This window comes from Taudactylus pleione, unplaced genomic scaffold (assembly GCF_031769625.1).
Source record: "Taudactylus pleione unplaced genomic scaffold, aTauple2 ptg000306l, whole genome shotgun sequence".
NCBI classification, from domain to species: Eukaryota; Metazoa; Chordata; class Amphibia; order Anura; family Myobatrachidae; genus Taudactylus; species Taudactylus pleione.
The window spans coordinates 3,379,981-3,402,646 of record NW_028284707.1 but is presented as its reverse complement, the minus strand read 5'-3'; the positions used below and the strand labels follow the sequence as shown (position 1 = coordinate 3,402,646).

At 46.2% G+C, this 22,666-nt stretch overlaps 1 protein-coding gene across 6 annotated transcripts in view; it reads right to left on the bottom strand.

The window, feature by feature from the left end:
* The window catches only part of DYNC1I1 (dynein cytoplasmic 1 intermediate chain 1), a 503,273-nt gene that overhangs the window by 230,024 nt on the left and 250,583 nt on the right, over positions 1-22,666 (bottom strand). For all 6 annotated transcript variants that reach the window (XM_088442236.1, XM_088442240.1, XM_088442238.1 and 3 more), the window contains one exon: positions 3,248-3,337. In XM_088442236.1, the coding sequence (XP_088298362.1) occupies positions 3,248-3,337 (90 nt within the window). The remainder of the gene's footprint in view (positions 1-3,247; positions 3,338-22,666) is intronic.

Here is a 22,666-nt window from a genome sequence, read left to right as displayed (position 1 = left end):
TATTAGCATTTATTTATAAGGCGCCACAAGTGTTCCGCAGCGCCTTACAAAGCTTAAATAAACAGGTAACCAGTGACTTACAGTACAATACAAAACAATACAATGCAAGACAAGGACATGGATAATATATATTGCTACATTAGCGACCATAACACCCACATAAGCAGCTGAGCATAAGCAACCAAGTGATAGGTGTCCTAGATGGGAGTAAGAAGTAGATTCAAGTAAAGTAGGAAGAAGCACAAGAGGGTAGAGGGCCCTGCTCGTAAGAGCTTACATTCTAAAGGCGAGGGGCAGACAAACAGGTTCTTATCATCGGTGGCTCCAACCCTCTTAGATGAGGGGGGCTGCCGCCTCTGAAAACGAGAGGGTCACTCACCTCTTCATGCCGGGTCTCGGTGTCAATCTGTAAGGCGTCGGGAGTAGCGCATGTGCACTAGCTGCCTGGAGCCGTGCATACGCATCGTCTGCAGCCCTAGGAGTCGGTTAGGGCTGGCGAAAAAGGCAGATTAGCGGCTTCCTACACCTACCGGGGCTCCAAGTTATCTATTGCCGGGCCTGAAAATAATATACTGTATCTATTTCTGCTATGGTTACTGCAATATATTTGACAATATTCTGTTGCGATTTTGATTATGCTTTTGTATTTATTTATTCCTTCACCTGCTGATTCTTCTGCGAGCTCTTTTACTGCTGCTATCTTATAAAGAATATATTTTTGTACAAATGCGCTCACTATATTTATTTTCTTGCGCCTACTTTATGGGAAATGTTGACTACAATTCCTTTCTGCCATCACTGTAAGACCATTCCCCTAATTAATCTGAAATTTTACTTTGTTTTTCCAGTCTCAAATGAATTCTGAAAGTAAAGGAGCTAAATAGGCATTTGACGGGGGGAGGTCTAGCGAAGGCTCTCCGGCTTGACAGGTCCCCCAATGCCATGTATAGGTAATGTCATCTCTGTGATATCACTATTGTTAAATAGAAGGAAGCGGTGATAACCCCTTTTTCTGTCATTAAAAGCCATAAATAGGATTTATTATTATTGCTTCATAAATAGACCCCTAAATATGAATACACATGGCGTGTATGTAAATTATCATGATGTGAATAAGGGATTATCAAGGCACAATTGTTTAGTTGCTCTTGTGTCAAAGAAAGTTACAGGGGAGAATGAATACATTTTGAAATATTCAACTTTTATCACAACATAAACTAGATAAGATTGATTTAAGGGCGCTTATGTGATATTAGGTGGAGATGTCTGGTCAGTCTTGCTATATCTTTATACTTTGATAAACTGTGGCCATGCCGGACTAGAGGAACAGCTGTCCCAGGCCCACAGTTTTAGGGGCCCCAGATGGGCCCACAGATAAACCTAGCTGTAAACGCTGCCTGTGATGCTCCAGTGATAGCAGGGCACAGGCAGCCATGTATGGGATTCTTTCAGGGAGTCACCATAGCTTTATTACATCGACAGTGGCCTGTGCAATAAAGTTATTTGTGTTTATTGTGGCGCAGCACATGTGACGTCACTGGAGATACACTGGGGGTGGGTGCTGGAGAGAGATGTGAGGGCTGGAGGGACACTTAGAGATTGGATGGGGACTGGAGGGACACTGGGGGCTGAAAATACACTGGGGCTGGAGAGACACTGAGGGGGCTGGAAAGACACTGTTTTGGGCATGGAGAGACAGAAGAGGTCTAGGGCTGGAGGGACAGATGGGAGCTGGAGAGACAGAAGGGAATGAGGCTGGAGAGACACGGGGGGGTGGAGAAACACAAGGGGTGATGAGGCTGAAGAGAGTTGAGAGGTAGTGGCTGGAGATTATCCACAACTGCCAAGATTAGAAGGAAAATCTTGTGGACAGTAATCTTCATTCTAAAGAAACATTACTGATACAAATGGTGCCAAATTAGCAAATACAGTTTGATAAAACAAAACAGTTTGATCAGGGTAGTTGGGTAGTTGACATTTTGCCATGCAACAAAACTTTTGTTATGTGAATAGTGAATACCTACTGAAGTCACCATCTACCCAGGTAGGAACAATTTCTTCAGAGTTTCTCTGTTGCAGAGAAACCACATATAGGTAAGACAAACTCTCCAGTGACTGGCCTGTGGAAACTACAAGTCCCAAGATGCACCAGTATCCAGAGGCAGACAGAGCACACTGGAACTTGTAGTTCTGCTAAAGTTAGCTACTGTAACCGCTGCTACAGGCTCTATATCTATCTGACATTTTTCTATTCCAGTTAAAATAATAAAAGCAAATATCTGATTGCTATGGCCTATCTATTTACTGAGCACCAGCCCTCTGTATTTATGGCCTGATTCAGAGTTGAATGCAGTGCCGACATTTACGCAATTGAGCGACTTTCGGTAAACCGGACGTTTGCACTGCACTTGCATCAATGTACATTACCGCAGTCGCTCACATCGACTTTTTACTCGCAGTGTGATTTACAGTCAGGGAGTGCTTGGGGGAGGTAACTGGGAGTGGCAGCAAAACAAGCTGGCGTGCAATCTACATCTGCGGCCCAGTTCGCAATAAAAATTTCTCCGACAGTATAATAATAGTCACGAATGTCATCTCTCTTAAGGTGCGTACACACGGTACGATTAAAATGCACGATATGAACGATAACGATCATATAGCTATCATTCATATTGTGCATTTCTCGGTGCCTCCAACGACCTGTGATGCGCGGGCACGTATGGACAATAACGATATCGTCCATCGACCGTGCATGCAGGCCACCCTGGTCGACATCGACCAGGTTACTATAGGGACCCGCGATCGTTGGCGAGTTGGTGGTGTGCTGGATGATCGATATCGATCATCCAGCACACCCGGGAGATTGTTCAACAATATCGTTATCGTTGACGATAGTCCCGTGTGTATGCACCGTACGTACAACATACCTTGCTGAAGTCTCTTCTGATCCCTGAATAAGACTTAGGGGTAAATTTACTAAAGTGAGAGTTTTTAGAAGTGAGTTTTAGAAGAGATGTTGCCCATAGCAACCAATCAGATTCTAGCAATTATCTTCTAGAAGGTGCTAGTTAAATGTAAAGTAGAATCTGATTGGTTGCTATGGGCAACATCTCTTCTAAAACTCACTTCTAAAACCTCTCACTTTAGTAAATTTACCCCTTAATGGACGATTTAGTTATTGCATAGTCATTTTGATGTTTCTAATTACCAATTAAGCTATGCAAGCAATCAATGTAACTTTGTTTACCTTCTTTTGAATCTTGCTTTTCCTCTTGATTATCGAATTCAGAATCGTGGTCGGTTTTAAGTTCCACCATTTCCTCATCCTCTTCCTCCTCTATATAACAAACACAGAGTTAAGTATATATAAAAAAAAGTATCGTTCATACATCATTCCTTTAACATCTATAGCCAATGGAAATGGTTAGTTATGTGCATTCAATCTTCCAATTCCACGTGATAAATAAAACTCTGCTGAAAAGTTTCCTATGGAAAAACACTGATGGGTTTTAAATGTGTCACAGGCTTTATTGACTATTTTGCTGTTTTTTCTTCTGCCATCTGCTTCGGTCAATATTGTAAATATAATTAAGTCTCCTACAATTACAACGTGGGTTTCTTATCTGCAACAACGAGCGTTTCATGTGCAAAAAAAGTCTATTTTGCTAAGTTTTTGACATAGAACAAAGAAGAGCACAAAGTAAGCCGGATTTAAATCAATATAATAATTCACAGATATGTACGTAAGTTGTGTGATGGCAGCCTGTTACTTAGGTAGCTCCATTGGAGGTTTAATCTTGGGGAACCAAGAGGGAGATTTATCAAATCTTGTAAAGAGATAAAGTGGAGAACTTGCCCATAGCGACCAATCGGCTGCTAACTGTCATTTCAGAAACTGTGCTAGATACATGACAGAAGCTGATTGGTTGCTTTGGGCAAGTTCTCCATTTTATCTCTCTCAAAGGTTTGATACATCTCTCATCCAATGTGGTATCAATGTAGTGCTGACCAAATCAGTACCACAAGTCACGTTCTGGGGTACAGTAGTATACAGAGCCAGGTTTATATAATTGATGGAGCACTAAGCCTTATCCAATCCACTAACCTAGCTCATGCAAAATGTTTTGTATTATTTTCGGCTTAACCACAATGTAATACCATCAGATTTTTTTCTCTCATTCCCTGGAAATGTTTTTTCTTCCAGTTTCTGCCACCTCTAGGTAAATACCTAGTGCCTAGCGCAAAAGCCAACTGGGCTACGTCAGTTTGAAAGGAAATAAAAACTAGTTCACATTTTTAGTATGCTTTTGGGAATTGCCCTGATCCACCCACTCTACCAGTTCTATATACTGGAAAGACGTTTGCACCATTCACTTAGATGCCGCAATTCTCACACGCTATTATTATTATTATTATAATTTATTTATATGGTGCCACAAGTGTTCCGCAGCGCCTTACAAAGTACAAAAACAAATTGTATACAAGTGACTTACAGAACAATACAATACAGGACATGGATAATATATATTGCTACATTAGCGACAATAACACCCAGATAAGCAACAGAGCATAAGCAACCAAGTGTTAGGTGCCCTAGTGGTGAGTAAGAAGTAAATGACACTATAGTAAGGAGAAGCACAAGAGGGTAGAGGGCCCTGCTCGTGAGAGCTTACATTCTAAAAAGGTGGGGGAAGACAAACTGGGTTGACACAGATGGGGTAGATGGGGACGAAGGAGCATATTCCATGTGCTTGCTCTATAATTAGGTATACAAATTTACAAAACTTAATTTGCAGTGGGAAATTATCTTCGAGAACATCGTAGAAGTGGACCCACAGTGCAAAAGCCATTGGTGTTCTCTAAACACGGGACACAGGAACTAATGGTAATCCCAATGTTCTCCAGGGTGACACTGATAGTCTTCGTTAGAGGGAACCCAATGATTCCCGTAGATAGCGAAGTGATGGAAAAGGACTGAAATCAGGGTAGACAGCTCAGGTTCAAAATCACAATTCATTTCAAGATCAGGAGCAGACAGCACAGGTACAAAATAGAACATGGTGGAGGATCAAGGTAACAAGCAACCAAATGTAATCAAACAAACTGGGACAGTATATAGCCTCTGAGTTGGGAGACTAAGATTCAATCCAGCATAACCCTCACGCCTACAGGAGTAGGTGCTTCCTATAAACCCTCTATCGTCAGATGTAACCATAAGTTCTTTAAAACCATATTTTCTCAAAAATAAAGACACAGACCAAGTTAATGCCGTTCAAATATAATAGGTCAGCTTTATTTATTTACAATAAAGAGTATGGTGGCAGAGGAAAGAACGGCAAACCACCGGCGCCAACTTGACTTAGGCAAAAGATGTCCACCACTTACCAGGGCTAATATCCCAATTAATGGTAAGTGTGATATAAAATACTTGCAAGGGCCACTCTCCCTTTATAGCAAGTAAGACACCCATGCCAATATAAAATACTTGCAAGGGCCACTCTCCCTTTATAGTAAGTGAGACGGTATCCAACACCCATACCAGTGCACCATTTTGGACCACCCAGATGAGAGACGCCGCTGACCCCAGTAGGGTGAAATCAGCCTAACCAGTGCAATGAAGGGGTGCGCACCGCTCCTACTGCAGCAATATGGACGCTTTACAGATTGCCAGTCTCTCCCTGCCATTAAAATAAAGCTGACACAATAGGGAAGGGAGGGCGGGAGATCAGAATCAAAGAGGCAGAATATCCTTCATATATTACCCATACTCCCAGTAACCACTCCCCCTTAACAACAAACAACCTATCCCTGTGACTTTAACAACTGCCAATCCTAAATTACCCCTCCTTTCACTTTATTAACCCCATCCATCCCATCTAGAGGTTTATATGCCCTCTGTTCTATGCAAACCTCGGTTATATTTAGGGCTGGATTAAAGTTTGTGGGGGGCCCAGGGCAACTAACTTGTGTGTGCTTTTACCAATTAAATTGTCAATATGATATTCTGGATATGTTATTAAAATGTATAATGTGTAAATAATGCCAGCACCACTAATCAGTTAAACACACTGTAGTGCCCCCAGTTCACATTATGCCACATAGAAACCCCAGATAATTCTTGCCACAATGCTTCCCATGCTGGTAACGTAGCTACGGAAGGGAGGCCCCTGTGTGTCGGGGCCTCTGGGTGACAACCCCGTCCGCCCTGTTAATCCATCACTGCTTTCTACTAGGTTTGAGAAAAGATTTTATTAAAAAAATAAAATAAATCAAACCGACCAAGCAGCATTGATATCTGAATTTCCACCCGACAATATTCTCCCAAGGCTTTTCTAATCCACAAGAAGCTGACACATTCCAACTGAGTTTCATTTTTTTTTTTTTCATTTACATTTTTATGCAGATCTTCAACAGTGAATAGTTTAGGGGAAAAACACAATTGACTATAAAAGGATTCAGCATAGAAATTTCTTAGACTTTAGCTATATTCAAAGAAAATTGAAAAGTAATATGGATTCCCTTGGCTGAATATTTGAAAAGGAAATTATGTAGCAGCACATTTTTTTTTTTTTTAAAAGAGCAGATTTTAGTTTCATGTATTAGTAAGTGCCAAACTTTTCTCACAGTTGAGGGACAGGTCTCCTGTGTGTATCTGAAGGATATGGGTCTGGGAGTTGGGAACGAGTATCTTACAGTATACAGTACTAAGCAATGAGTAGAGTCATGAGTGTAATTTTTGGAAACAAAAAATTAAGGAAAAGGGGAAAGGAAGGGAAGGAAAGGAAGGGAAGGAATTCTATATGGATGAAATGGGTTATTTTGCAAGAACAAAGGCCCTCATTCAGAGCCGTACGCTCTGAGCAGAGCGCACGCTCTGCATGAGGGCCGGGCTCCTTTTTCATGGAGCGTCCTCCTGGACGCTCGTATAGCTGTGGGTCACCACCCACAGGCTATACGAGCGTGCATTTTGATGGCCGCGATGGTCGTGACCATCGCGACCATCGAAATTGCGAGCCGGAGCCTGCGGTTGAGGTTTTCAACCGCAAGCTCCGGAGTGATTTTGGCTCTATCAGAGCCAAAATCACTCCCACTGACATCACTAGTGATGTCAGTGGGCCGGCTTCTGACGGGAGGCGTTCCCGTGGGAACGCCCCCGTCAGGGAGGCACGCCCCCGGCACGCCCACCAAAGGGGGCGTGCTGTCAATCAACATTGACAGCACGTCCCCTTTGATCGGACACAACGAGCGAAGGAAAGTCCTTCGCTCGTCGTGTCTGGCGCATGCGCACGACGGAGCTCCCTCCGTCGTGCGCATGCTCAGTGCAGACCATCGACCCACTTGCGAGCGTACAGCCGCTCGCGAGTGGGTCTGAATCAGGCCCAATGTTCTATAACCTAAATAATGAAAAGGCAAGGCAATTACAAACTCGCATTGCTTTTTCTAAGGAAATACGCATTTATTTGTGCGCAACATCATGAGCAGGTGAAAAGGTCGGGAAAATCTTTATTTTAAGGTAAAAATGTTGGGACACAGGGCCTGATTCAGAGCCGGACGCTCTGAAATAGCGCTCGCTCTGAATCAGGGCAGTTTTTTTTTTTTTAGTGCGGCCTCCTGGCCACTCGCGTAGCTGCAGGTGGCAAACCAAAGCTATTGCGAGTGGCCAGGTGACGGTCGCGATGGTCTTGACCATCACGACCATCGGGGGCTTGTGACAAGACCCTTGTGGTAGGGTCTCATTCCCGCAAGCCCCAGCGAGCTTTCGCCTCCGTTTGGCCAGCCACCCCCCTGCCCGCTTCCAAAACAGGGCAAGCTGTCAATCAAAATCGTCAGCTACGGGTCCCCGCTTTGGTGCGAGACCCGTAGCGACGGAGCGCCCGTCGCTATCCGGGTCTCGCGCATGTGCATGTCGGAGCCGGCTCCGGCGTGCGCAGTGGGCAAACATCGACCCACTCACGAGTGCATAGCACTTGCGAGCGGGTCTGAACCAGGCCCAAAGTGCAGAACCTCTGCAACACCACTCCCAGTGATTAATCATTCACTTGAAGGGGTTTAAATACTATAATTTGGCCAATAATGACATGTCAGTTTTCACATAAATGTTTCTAAAAAGCTCAATAATAGGATCAATGATGTGTGACAGGTATGGGATATGTAAATGATGTGTGACAGGTATATGATGTGGGACAGGTACGTGGTGGTGTAAATGACATGTGACAAGTATGGGATGTGTAAATAATGTGGGACAGGTATGTGGAGGTGTAAATGATGTAGGACTGGTATGTGGAGGTGTAAATGATGGGGGACAGGTATGGGATATGTAAATGATGTGGGACAGGTACGTGGAGGTGTAAATGACATGTGACAGGTATGGGATATGTAAATGATGTGTGATAGGTATGTGATGTGTAAATGATGTGTGACAGGTATGGGATATGTAAATGACATGTGACAGGTATGTAATGTGTAAATGATGTGTGACAGGTATGTAATGTGTAAATTATGTGTGACAGGTATGGGATATGTAAATGATGTGTGACAGGTATGTAATGTGTAAATGATGTGTGACAGGTACGTGGAGGTGTAAATGATGTGGGACAGGTACGTGGAGGTGTAAATGATGTGTGACAGGTATGTGGAGGTGTAAATGATGTAGGACTGGTATGTGGAGGTGTAAATGATGTAGGACTGGTATGTGGAGGTGTAAATAATGTATGACAGGTATATGGAGGTGTAAATGATGTAGGACTGGTATGTGGAGGTGTAAATGATGTAGGACTGGTATGTGGAGGTGTAAATGATGTAGGACTGGTATGTGGAGGTGTAAATGATGTAGGACTGGTATGTGGAGGTGTAAATGATGTGGGACAGGTATGTGGAGGTGTAAATGATGTGGGACGGGTATATGGAGGTGTAAATGATGTGGGACAGGTATGTGATGTGTAAATGATGTAGGACTGGTATGTGGAGGTGTAAATGATGTGGGACGGGTATGTGGAGGTGTAAATGATGTGGGACAGGTATGTGATGTGTAAATGATGTAGGACTGGTATGTGGAGGTGTAAATGATGTGGGACTGGTATGTGGAGGTGTAAATTATGTGGGACATGTATGTGGAGGTGTAAATGATGTGGGACAGGTATGTGATGTGTAAATTATGTGGGACAGGTATGTGGAAGTGTAAATGATGTGGGACAGGTATGTGGAGGTGTAAATGATGTGTGACAGGTATGTGGAGGTGTAAATGATGTGTAAAAGGTTTGGGATGTGTATATGATGTGAAACAGATACTTGGAGGTGTAAATGATGTGTAACAGGTTTGGGATGTGTATATGATGTGAAACAGATACTTGGAGGTGTAAATGATGTGTAACAGGTTTGGGATATGATGTGAAACAGATACTTGGAGGTGTAAATGATGTAGGACTGGTATGTGGAGGTGTAAATGATGTAGGACTGGTATGTGGAGGTGTAAATGATGTAGGACGTATGTGGAGGTGTAAATGATGTGGGACAGGTATGTGGAGGTGTAAATGATGTGGGACGGGTATGTGGAGGTGTAAATGATGTGGGACAGGTATGTGATGTGTAAATGATGTAGGACTGGTATGTGGAGGTGTAAATGATGTGGGACGGGTATGTGGAGGTGTAAATGATGTGGGACAGGTATGTGATGTTTAAATGATGTAGGACTGGTATGTGGAGGTGTAAATGATGTGGGATGGTATGTGGAGGTGTAAATTATGTGGGACATGTATGTGGAGGTGTAAATGATGTGGGACAGGTATGTGATGTGTAAATGATGTAGGACTGGTATGTGGAGGTGTAAATTATGTGGGACGGGTATGTGGAGGTGTAAATGATGTGGGACAGGTATGTGATGTTTAAATGATGTAGGACTGGTATGTGGAGGTGTAAATGATGTGGGACTGGTATGTGGAGGTGTAAATTATGTGGGACATGTATGTGGAGGTGTAAATGATGTGGGACAGGTATGTGATGTGTAAATTATGTGGGACAGGTATGTGGAAGTGTAAATGATGTGGAACAGGTATGTGGAGGTGTAAATTATGTGTGACAGGTATGTGGAGGTGTAAATGATGTGTAACAGGTTTGGGATGTGTATATGATGTGAAACAGATACTTGGAGGTGTAAATGATGTGTAACAGGTTTGGGATGTGTATATGATGTGGAACAGATACTTGGAGGTGTAAATGATGTGGGACAGGTTTGGGATGTGTATATGATGTGGAACAGGTACTTGGAGGTGTAAATGATGTGGGACAGGTTTGGGATGTGTATATGATGTGGAACAGGTACTTGGAGGTGTAAATGATATGGGACAGGTATGTGATGTGTTATGAAGTTATGTTTTAAACAATATCATTACAAAAACCTTGCACCAAAAAGGAGTTCTGCTTTCAATTCACTCTTGTGAATCTTATCCCTGCTAGCACATCCTTTATTGGTTTGGACCAGAGGCAGCAAGGGGTCTGGTGAAACCCAGTGCGCACTCTGGATACCCTCCGCGTGCCCGGATGAAAAGGGGCGTGACCTCACGGGGGCGCTCCCAAAGACTTCACTCCGGGGGCAGCCCAGCATCGCTAGAAGATGCTTGGCTGCCCCCGGAGACTGGGCTGTCAGCACTGTCGGCTCCTCTTCTGTGACAGGAGCCGGGTGCTGCAGGAGAATGTCACACTGCAACACCCAGCTCCTGCAACTGCAGAGGAGACGGCATTTTGGTGTCGCCCCCTCCTAGGGTGACACCCAGGGGTTCGGCCCGCACCCCCCGCATGACGCCACTGGTCTGGACTGAGCTGCAGGTGCCTATGATCGAACAATCACATTCTGTGAAACATAAAGAAAAGAGCATCAGGCGAGGGTCAGGCTCTGTGGTGGAGTAGAAATGCTGGTGCTTATAAACTCTTGCTTCAATCCCTGGGTCAGAAACCTAGCACCTGGCATCGTCTCCCTCATTCACTCCTTTCCCCATGATCCAAACCAAGCATCAGTATAAGTGCAATCAACAGAGAATTCAAAATAGGATCAGATTGCACAACTTTTCTCAAATTCCAATTCTTTATATTTCACAAAATAACAAATTTTCCCCAGTTTTATCACTAAGGGGTCCATTCATTATGTTAATTATCGGGCCTGGTGCCCCGCAATAATTAAGTATTAAATTCACTGGGAGTAGCAGCTGTGGATACAAATTCAACATTGCTCCGGTGCGGGACAGCGGAACCGAAAATCAGCTGTCTCCGCGATTCCCTTCACTGCTCCTTCTGTAGCAGTGAAAGTTAGCACTGCCGAGTCTGTGCTAGTGCGCCTGCGTGACCTGTGCTTCACGCAGGCGCACAAAGCTCCGGCGTTCAACGGAAGGAGCCAAGCACAGAAGGAGGAATCAAAAAGGATTCCTCTTCGCAGCCCGGGACTCCTTTCCATAGAAAGGGAGTGGGGGTGCGGGAGCAAACGCCATCTGGAGATGGCGAATGCTCCTGCAGCCAAGCTCCGAAAATATTGTATTTTCGGAGCTTGATGAATTTAGGTCCCCATACTAGTGTATGGGGACAGCGGGACAGATCAGGGCTGAAATGTAAGCAGGAGATATCTGTGATATCTTCTGATTACCTTTATAATGAATACCACTGATCCTTCATTTCTACAAAAGTAGGTGAAAATGTTATTTTCCACCTGCTTTTGTAGAAATGTAGTGATGATGAATGGACCCCTTTAACTACATCCTCCAGGAATCACATAACCAGAAACGTTAGGTAACTAGTAACAGCCTCATGTAGGATTACTAGACTTTCAGAAAAAAATAGTCTTTTTTTTTTCGGACTGTCAACATCTATAAGTCTAAGAGTTAGCAGGTATGTTCCTGTCATCTCTATAATTTATATACATTCATGGTTGTCATCACAAGTCAAGAGCAAACCGAGCTCCAAGCCTCCTTGCCAGAGGTGAAGAGGTTAATTTGATTGTAACAGAGAGGAAGCTGACTCATTTGTAGCTACTGTGGCCAGATGTTACAGTGCCCACCCTGGGCCTGAGCTCAGGCTTCTCACCCACATCTCAGCTTTCTCACACTGAATTCTTTATGTACATTAGCAATAACTGCAGCCAGTCCTGTAAAGTTGGGAAACGCTTTTGGAATGAGCGCAGCTAGCAGAGTGCGGCGAGCTTCGCTTACATGATTGTGCTTTTGCTGTTGTTATAATCGAACTGGCCGCAATTTAAAATAGACACTTGAAGCACACTTGCCGGCTTTCTGACTTGCCCTCTCTTGCGGTGACCAGGTGTGACTTGATGATGTGTGTGATCTAAGGACTGTAGACCAGGCATGTCGAACTCAAAATACCAACCAGACCGAATATTCAAGGTCTAAGAGTGTGTGGGCCGCAAAAAAGTCTTCTATGCAATTTTGAAAGGTTTATTATTAATAAAAACCAATGCAGTGTCCCTTATGCTATGCCCCCTAAAGTTGTGCCCATTATGCTATGCCCTCTGTATGAGCCCATTATGCTATGTCCCCTGTATTAGAGCGCCTTATGCAATGCCACTGCAGTTATGCCCATTATACAATGCCCCCTGTATAAGAGCCCCTTATGCAATGCCCCCTGTATTAGAGCCCCTTAAGCAGTACCCCTAGTAGTGCCCCTTATGCAATGCACCTACTAGTGCCCATTATGCAGTGCCCCCAGTAGTGCCCCTTATGCAGTGCTCTCAGTAGTGCCCCTTATGTTGTGTACCCCCAGTAATGCCCCTTATTATGCCAGTGTAGAACAGGCCCCACTCACCTGTGCAGTATTTACCTTTCTTCATGATGGGCTGTGCTCCAGTCCAGCGCTCCCATGTAGACGCTGCTGCTGACTGGATCTAACTAGATCCTGCAGGGCAGGCTCCTCTCATTGCGGGTGACACCTGGGAACTGCATCACTGGGAACGCTGGCCTCTGAAGCTGAGCTCCGATTGCGGCAGGGGTGACTGGGCTGCATAAAATATGTATTTGGATCCACACTGTTGGGCCGCATAAAATGTTTATACGAGCCGCAAGTTTGATATGCCTGCTGTAGACCAAAGTTGACAATATGGAATATGCATCAGAATTGAGCATGCACGATCAGGCCTTGGATAATTTACCGGCTTCCTACAAGGCCAGGGTGAGGATTTATCACACTAGGGCAGCGATTCCCAACCTCGGTCCTCAAGGCACACTAACAGTTCTGGTTTTAGTGATATCCATGCTTTCAGCACAGATGGTTAAATTAAAATAACTGAGGTACTAATTAAGTCACCTGTGCTCAAGTATGGCTATCCCTAAAACCTGGACTTTTAGTGTGCCTTGAGGACCATGGTTGGAAACCCCTGCACTAAGGGGTGATGTACTAAGCCTCGGAGAGTGATAATGTGGAGAGAGGTAAAGTACCAACCAATCAGTTCCTAACTGTCACTTTACAAGCTGTGATTGAAAATTGATTGACCTATTGTCCCTGTCGACCTTTTGTCCCTGTCGACCTATTGACTGTCTAAAGCCGCCCATACATGGGGCGGTATGCACCTTTCGACGCGACGGGGGATCCGACGGTCGACATATAGGGCGGTCCCCACACACGGTGCGATGGGGTGGCTGACTGCCCAAATATGCCGCCACCCCCCCTTCCTCCCACATAGCACTGCATGGGATCGCACCTCGCTATCCCAGATCAACTGAACCTGCAGTAAGATCTGGAGGTGCGATTTACAATGCCCACGGGTGTGCGCACCATCCGAAATCATGCCCATACACGGTACGATATAGCAGCGATATCGTACCAATCCATCAGTTCGGCTGCTTTATCGCACCGTGTATGGGCACCTTAATACCTGATCCTGATTGCCTATAATTAACTAATGTAACTGTACAGTAATACTGTACTTACCTTGCACAAGGCGCTGTCTGAGCCTCTGCAGTCGTGGGGCATCCCTCCTCACCAAGTCACTAAAACGGCGCTGTAGTGACCGGATTGATCTATCCCGGCCTACTTGGGCCAGGATATCACGCATGGCATTTATAAATGCCCGCCATTTCTCAGCATTGCTGAGAAGCGACTAATCCCTCCACTCAAGGAGGATCTGCAACTCCCTCCTGGAATATGGTCACTGCCTCACAGCAATTTCTACAGCATACTGTAATAGCAAGCACGCAGGGCGCATGGCGCACGAGGCCGGAAATTAACGCATAGGAGCGCACGCATGCCCAGGATATGAAATCACTGATGCCGTGTTTCTCACTCCCGACCGGCTCCACTGGGCATGCGCATGATTTCGCAAGCATCGGGATATCCCAGTGGTTCCCAAACTGTGTGCCGTGGCACGTGGGGTGCCTTGGGACACTAGCAGGGTTGGATGTCCAGCAAAAAATCAAATTATTTGTGGTCAATGTAATGTAAAAATGTAGATAAACAGAAGCGCAAACCTGTCACCACCACATAACTGAACCTAAGGATGACAGGTCAGCACAATTTACTTCACATTACTACTACTACTACTACTACTAACAATGCTGATACTCTAGGGTGCCTTGGTTCAAAAAAGTTTGGGAACCACTGGGATATCCTATGTGCAGCTCCCGGAGCCGGCAGCTGCTGCAGCAGGGACAGCGCTGACAGCAATGTAATGCCGCAAGTGTGCAGCATAAAACGCACAGTCAGTTTGTAATCCAGAGACACCTCTTTCACTACTACTACTTGTTTCTAAGACATGAAATCACTACACTATGGGCCTGATTCAGAGCCGCTCGCTATTTGCGGTCGTTCGTTCTAAAACAAGGGGTGGCTATTCAAATGAACCGTTCGCTAATTGCGGTCTGTTCACGCCTCTAAGTCTGAACGAGCGAGCAAAACTTGCGGTTGTAATTTTGAAAAATACGCCCCCTGGCCGCTCGCATCCTACGTCATGTCCGCTATTTATTAGATTAATCGAGCACATCGAACAGCGTATGAACTTCTTGTGGCTGGTTTTTTCAACCGTTATTTTGCGAGCAGTTCGGGGTAAAAAAAAACCAAGTGACGTGGTCAATGACGCTGCTGTATTAATTATGCACTCCCTTAAAACGCCCGTTTTGACCTTTAAGCACGCCTGCGATCTAATTCCACACCCCCGTTTTCAAGCACCTTCCCCTGTTACCACCCACATACGCCTCCTCCTGTCACTCAAAATAGCAGGCATTCGCTATGTAGCGAACAAACGATTTTCGGCCGCACTGACTGGTTCGCGCATGCGTATTACAATCCGTACGCATGCGCAGATGTGTGAACATCGGTCAGAACGAACGAGCGGCCGCTTACGAGCGGCTCTGAATCAGGCCCTATGTCAGCGCGCACACCACTTTCTGCTGTGCCGCAGCGCCCGGCACTTACGGCTATGTGTGAAGTTGCAACATGTTGTACCAGCTCCTTGCCGAGGCAAAGTAGGAAGCACTAACGATGAGATGTACAGTATGAACATCTCATCGGCCGGAGCGGGGGGAATGAAAACTGTGTGTGTATATATTATATATTCTGTGTATATACATATGTATATAGTTATACATATTCAAACCTCCCACCATGCCCTTTTGTTAATTGCAGGGATCTTAGCTGCTCTGTCCAGAGCCGAAGAGAAGACTGGTCAGTGAGTGACTGAAGAGCTATTTACTAAGCAGTGTTATGAGACAGAGTGAAAAGTGATAAGAAAGTGATAAGGTACCAGCCAATCAGCTCCCAACTGATTGGCTGGCACCTTATCACTTTCTTATCACTTTTCACTCTGTCTCATAACACTGCTTAGTAAATAGACCCGAGTCCCACTGCCTAGGAGCTGCTGAACTAGGCCATCTCCGTGTGTTCTGAAGGAGCTGCCGTGCATGCTCTGATCACTGCCAGTGACTCGTTCGGCTACCTTCACTCAGAAGGTGAACAGATGAGACGGAGACAATGGCCCTCATTCAGAGCCGTACGCTCTGAGCAGAGCGCACGCTCTGCATGAGGGCCGGGCTCCTTTTTCATGGAGCGTCCTCCTGGACGCTCGTATAGCTGTGGGTCACCACCCACAGGCTATACGAGCGTGCATTTTGATGGCCGCGATGGTCGTGACCATCGCGACCATCGAAATTGCGAGCCGGAGCCTGCGGTTGAGGTTTTCAACCGCAAGCTCCGGAATGATTTTGGCTCTATCAGAGCCAAAATCACTCCCACTGACATCACTAGTGATGTCAGTGGGCCGGCTTCTGACGGGAGGCGTTCCCGTGGGAACGCCCCCGTCAGGGAGGCACGCCCCCGGCACGCCCACCAAAGGGGGCGTGCTGTCAATCAACATTGACAGCATGCCCCCTTTGATCGGACACAACGAGCGAAGGAAAGTCCTTCGCTCGTCGTGTCTGGCGCATGCGCACGACGGAGCTCCCTCCGTCGTGCGCATGCTCAGTGCAGACCATCGACCCACTTGCGAGCGTACAGCCGCTCGCGAGTGGGTCTGAATCAGGCCCAATGTTCCCCGTATCACACAAAATATAGCAATTATAATAATCGGCATTGGATCGGAGCAGGGACGTTTCTAGGTACTCAGAAGCCCCCCCTGTGTGTGATAGTGCAGCCCCATCACTGGCAAAAAGGCATATGATAAGGATGTATATAACGTTGCCCTCTATATCAAGGGGATGCTGGTGATAGCTCTTTAGGTATAGCCCTATTTTCATTGTGTTCTGTGTCTTGAATACGGCTGCTTCCTATTATGCAGCGCAACTGCATCTTTAAGCAAATTACGCTACCAATGGGATTCGTGCCGAGACACCAACCGACTGCGGCGCTAATCAGCAGCTGTGTGTACAAAGACGCACCATCGGTCGCACATCGGTCACACCACCTGACATTTGACCAGCTCTACGGAGGGGTAGAATCGGGCGCTGAAATTAGTGCAATTGAGGAAAAAGATGCAGTCGCTGATGGCGACACACCCGCATTTGGCTAGCCACCCTCCTATCACCCAGGAACGCCCACCGAAATAGCCTCTCTCTGCTTCCAAATCGTTCTGCATTGTCCGAGGCGCATGCGCAGACTTAGAACATCGGACGCTTGCATCCGACATCGACATTGCGTCCACCTCCGAATTAGGCCAAGTGTTGGAGTAGCAGTAGTATGGTCAGCAGAGGAAGTGTCTACTACTAAACTAATTCGCCCTCTAACATCAATGGGGCCCATTGAGGATTTCACCCAAGGGCTAGTCCCACTGGCGTCACTAGGGGGGTGCGGGCCACACCAGGTGACACCATCCAAGGGGGTGACACCAAAATAACAGAGCTGTTCTGCAATTTTGGTGTCACACTGTCGGATGGTGTAACCGAGAAGCCAGAACGCGGAGAGAGTTAGGGAAGAGACTGAGGGCTGTCCCAGCAACTGCAGGAGCACTGGGTAAGCGGCCCACTGTGTGCCAAGAACGGGGGCGGTAACGCCCCCAAGATCGGCACACATAGGGGGTGTGGCTCTGATGACCATTGCCACACCCCTTCCACTAAGCCATGCTCCCATTTTACGAGCGCACTTGCCTATGGCGCACGGAAGACTTCCGACCAGCCCAGCTGCCACACCGCATGTCACCCAGGTAAGTGACGCCTCTGGCTGGACCGACACCGCTGGCACAGGAGAATTGGAGGTGTGGTGAGAAAATGGTAATGTGGCCAGTGGCCTCGTTCACAAAAATATTGCTAGTTTTTTCTCTAAATTTAGTATTAAATATAGTTTTGGGATTTTGTCATTTCTTGTAATGACATATACTGTACATGAAGCAAATAAAGAAATAATTAATGTAATTTACGAAATATACTAAATGGAGTTACACTGTCAGTAAATCTAGCACACGGATAGAACTTTTAATGTAAATTTTTTTTTTCTTTTCACTTTTAACACCAATGGCATTAAAATAGTTGTAATGTATTTGTGAGATGTTTCATTATAAAAAAAATATGACAAAATGAACCCTAGACTGTGTGTGCTGCCTATTTTATACTGTAAACTCCCCCAGTGTGAATGGTTGGACCTCCTCTGTAAAGCGTATCTGTAATATTTTGGTGCTATATAAAATGAGACATGTAAAATGGTAAATTAACTGTAAAAGGGACTTAACGTAATATATTATTATATGTCTTGTTTACACCACTGCCCAGCACTGTGGCATCTCTGTAGAATAAGTAGATTGTACTCAGTGGTGGGTAGGTGCTAAAATTTATTTCCTGTATGAGGTAGAGCTGACCACACACATAGGCTGAGCATATAAATCCTTGCCAATCTGGTCTATGCTGAGTTTGAGGAGCCGGGCTTCCGGGCCACATTGGGTACTCGTGGTGCAGTCGGTAGATGACTCGTAGTCATTTAGCACATGTAATTTACAATAGTCGGTCATGGGAATTAGTCAGCAGCAGTCGGTAATCCGGCTCCAGAAACCCAACTGCTGACATCCTGACGGTAAGTATTTGGCTTGGGGTTAGGGGTTCGGCACTAGGGGAGTATTATGGATATGCTGTGAGGTGGGAGGGCTAGGCCGTGGGAGGGAAGGGTCAGGGTTAGGCTGCAGGAAAGGTGGGTTAAGGGTTAGGGTACTTACCGGCAGGCATCGGGATTCTGACTGTGGGAATGCCATAGTTGGTATTCTGATCGCCGGCATCCTGACCGTCATGTTCCCGTCGGGCATAACTGTCAAGCATTGCCCTTACAGTATTTTGCGGCCATCATACTGCAATATCAGGCCGATTGCCAGATATTTTTGGCGTCACGATGAAAAGTTGCAGACTTCATAGTTATTTTAACAAAATATAGTTTTCTAAATAAGCTCTTCTGATTGGTTATCCCAGAGTTGTTTTTGTCATTTCAAGTGAGAAATGCTGCTGATTGATTAAGAATCTTCAAGAAATAAAATCTACTCTTATAACATTTTTGGGTACGTAGTTTAAGTGTTCTTGCACTTTACATGATCTGGAGCCAAGAACATCAACTATGGAGTGTCATACTGTATGCAACTCAGTCACATCCTCCCTTGCAGCTGAAGGGGCATTACTGGGTTGGTAAGTTTAGAGCGGGCGCGTTGATGGAACTGCAGGATGTGCAGAGCTGAGCACACTGTGGGCCTGATTCAGAGCCACTCATAAGCGGCAGCTCGTTCGCTCCAAGCGATGTTTGCCCAACTGCGCATGCGTACGGATCGTTATACGCATACGCGAACCAGTCAGTGCGGCCGAAATTCATGTGCTCGCAAAATAGCGAATGCCTGATAATTTGAGTGACAGGATGAGGCGTATGTGGGTGGTAACAGGGGAAGGTGCTTGAAAACGGGGAGTGGAGATCCGATCGCAGGCGTGCTTAAAGGTCAAAACGGGCGTTTTATGGGTGTGCATATTTAAAACTGCAGCGTCATTGACCACGTCATTGGGTTTTTTTTAAGCCAGAACTGCTCGCAAAATTGTGGTAGCAAAAACCAACCACAAGAATAGCGAGCAGTTCATACCCTGTTCGATGTACTCGATTAATCTAATAAATAGCGGACATGACGTAGGATGCGAGCGGCCAGGGGGCGTAGTTTCCCAAAAAACGACCGCAAGTTTTGTACGCTCGTTCAGACCTAGAGGCGTGAACAGACAGCAAACAGCGAACGGTTCATTTGAATAGCCACCCCTATTTTCAGGACGAGCGAGCGCTAATTGCGTCCGGCTCTGAATGAGGGCCAGTATGCACACTATAATTATGGCAGCTTTCAGACGTATCTTTTGGACCAGGGTTAGAACTAGGGGTGTGCACCGGCCACTTTTCGTGTTTTGTGTTTTGGTTTTGGATCTGGATCTTTCTTCGTGTTTTGGATCTGGATTGGTTTTGCCAAAACCACCCTTCCGTGTTTTGGGTTCTGGGTTTTGTGTTTTGGATCTGTATTTTTTTGAAAAAAAGCATAAAAACAGCTAAAATCACAGAATTTGTAGGTTTTTCTGCTCCTATGCTATTATTAACCTCAATAACCTTAATTTCCACTCATTTCCAGTCTATTCTGAACACCTCACACCTCACAATAGTGTTTTTATGTCCAAAAGCTTGCACCGAGGTAGCTGGATGACTATGCTAAGCGACACGAGTGGGCGGCACAAACACGTGACCCATCTAGGCGTGATACTGCAGTGGCAGACAGGATGGCAGTTTGAAAAACTAGGCCCAAACTGTACATAATGCAAAGAAAAAAAAGAGGTGCAAGATGGAATTGTCCTTGGGCCCTCCCACCCACCCTTATGTTGTATAAACAGGACATGCACACTTTAACAAACCAATCATTTCAGCGCCAGGGTCTGCCACACAACTGTGGCTGAAATGATTGGTTCGTTTGAGCCCCCACAAAACAAGCTGGCAATGAATGTGTCCCTGCACAAACTGGCTCTACGGAGGCAAGATGTCATCCTCATCCTCCTCATCCGCCGATTCCTCACCCTCTTCAGTGTGTACATCCTCATCCTCACAAAGTATTAACTCGTCCCCACTTGAATCCACCACCACAGGTCCCTCTGTACGTTCTGGAGGCTGGTCTCCCTGGAAGAGCTGATAATTCATTTTGATGAACATCATCTTCTCCACATTCTGTGGAAGCAACCTCCTACGCCTTTCGCTGACAAAGTTCCCGGCTGCACTAAACACTCTTTTGGAGTACACACTGGAGGGGGGTCAACTCAGGTAAAATAGAGCCAGTTTGTACAGGGGCCTCCAAATTGCCTCTTTTTCCTGCCAGTACAGGTATGGACTGTCTGACATGCCTACTTGGATGCTGTCCCCGATGTAATCTTCCACCATTCTGTCAATGGTGACAGTATCATATGCAGTGACAGTAGACATGTCAGAAATTGTTGCCAGGTCCTTCAGTCCGGACCAGATGTCCAAACTTGGTCCTGCCTGCCCTGCATCACCGCCAGCGGGTTGCTTAGGATACCTAAGTTTTTCCTGGCAGCCCCAGTTGCGGGAGAAAATGAAGAAGGAGCTGTTGATGTGTCACGTTCCGCTTCAGCTGACAGTGTGTTCACCAGCAGGTCTTTGCACCTCTGCAGGCTTGTGTCGGCCGGAAAGAGAGACACCACATAGGCTTTAAACCTAGGATCGAGCACGGTGGCCAAAATGTAGTGGTCTGATTTCAACAGATTGACCACCCTGGAATCCTGGCAAAGCGAATGAAGGGCTTCATCCACAAGTCCCACATGCCGAGCGGAATCGCTCCGTCTTAGCTCCTCCTTCACTTTCTCCAGCTGCTTCTGCAAAAGCCTGATGAGGGGAATGACCTGACTCAAGCTGGCAGTGTCTGAACTGACTTCACGTGTGGCAAGTTCGAAGGGCTGGAGAACCTTGCACAACACGGAAATCATTCTCCACTGCGCTTGAGTCAGGTGCATACCCCCTCCTTTGCCTATGTCATAGGTGGATGTATAGGCTTGTATGGCCTTTTGCTGCTCCTCCATCCTCTGAAGCATATAGAGGGTTGAGTTCCACTGCGTCACAACCTCTTGCTTCAGGTGATGGCGGGGCAGGTTCAAGAGTGTTTGCTGGCGCTCCAGTCTTCAGCACGCAGTCGCTGAATGGCGAAAGTGGCCAGAAATTTTTCGGGCCACCCAAAGCGTCTCCTGCACGCCCGTCGCTTTTCAGAAAATTCTGCACCACCAAGTTTATTGTGTGAGCAAAACATGGGACGTGCTGGAATTTGCCCAGATGTAATGCCCGCACAATATTGGTGGCGTTGTCAGATATCACAAATCCCCAGGAGAGTCTAAGTGGGGTAAGCCACTGGGCGATGATTTCCCTCAGTTTCTCTAAGAGGTTGTCGGCGGTGTGCCTCTTACTGAAACCGGTGATACACAGCGTAGCCTGCCTTGTAACGAGCTGGCGTTTCTGAGATGCTGCTACTGGTGACGCTGCTGCTGTTGCTGTGTAAGGTGATACATCTACCCAGTGGGCTGTCACAGTCATATAGTCCTTAGTCTGCCCTGTTCCACTTGTCCACATGTCCATGGTTAAGTGGACATTGTGTACAACGGCATTTTTCAGGACACTGAGGACACTTTTTCTGACGTTTCTGTACAGTCTCGGTATCGCCTGTCTAGTGAAGTGGAATCTAGACGGGATTTGGAACCGGGGACACACTACCTCCATCAATTGTCTAAATCCCACTGCACTAATGGCGGATACCGGACGCACATCTAACACCAACATAGCAGTCAAGGCCTCAGTTATACGTTTTGCTTCAGGATGACTGCTGTCGTACTTCATCCTCCTCGCTAAGGACTGTTGGAGGGTCAATTGTTTAGTAAAAGTAGTGGTGTTCCTACTTCCTCTCTGGGATGATGAACGACTCCCAGCAGCAGCAACAGCAGCAGCGGCAGCAGGAGGCGTAGCAATGCAGGATCCTCCAGAGGAATCCCGGATAGGAGAGTCAGTCATGCCAGTGACATGGGCTGCAGGACTACTTCCGATCCTGACTAAGGAGGAAATTGACGAGGAGGGAGTTGACGGTGTGGATTGCAGGCGCTTGGATACAACAGGACAACGGGATTTAGGTGTCCCTGGACTGCTTATGGTCTTAGCCAAAGTTTCTGAACTTGACAGTAACTTTTTATGAACGCGCTGCAGGTGCCGTATAAGG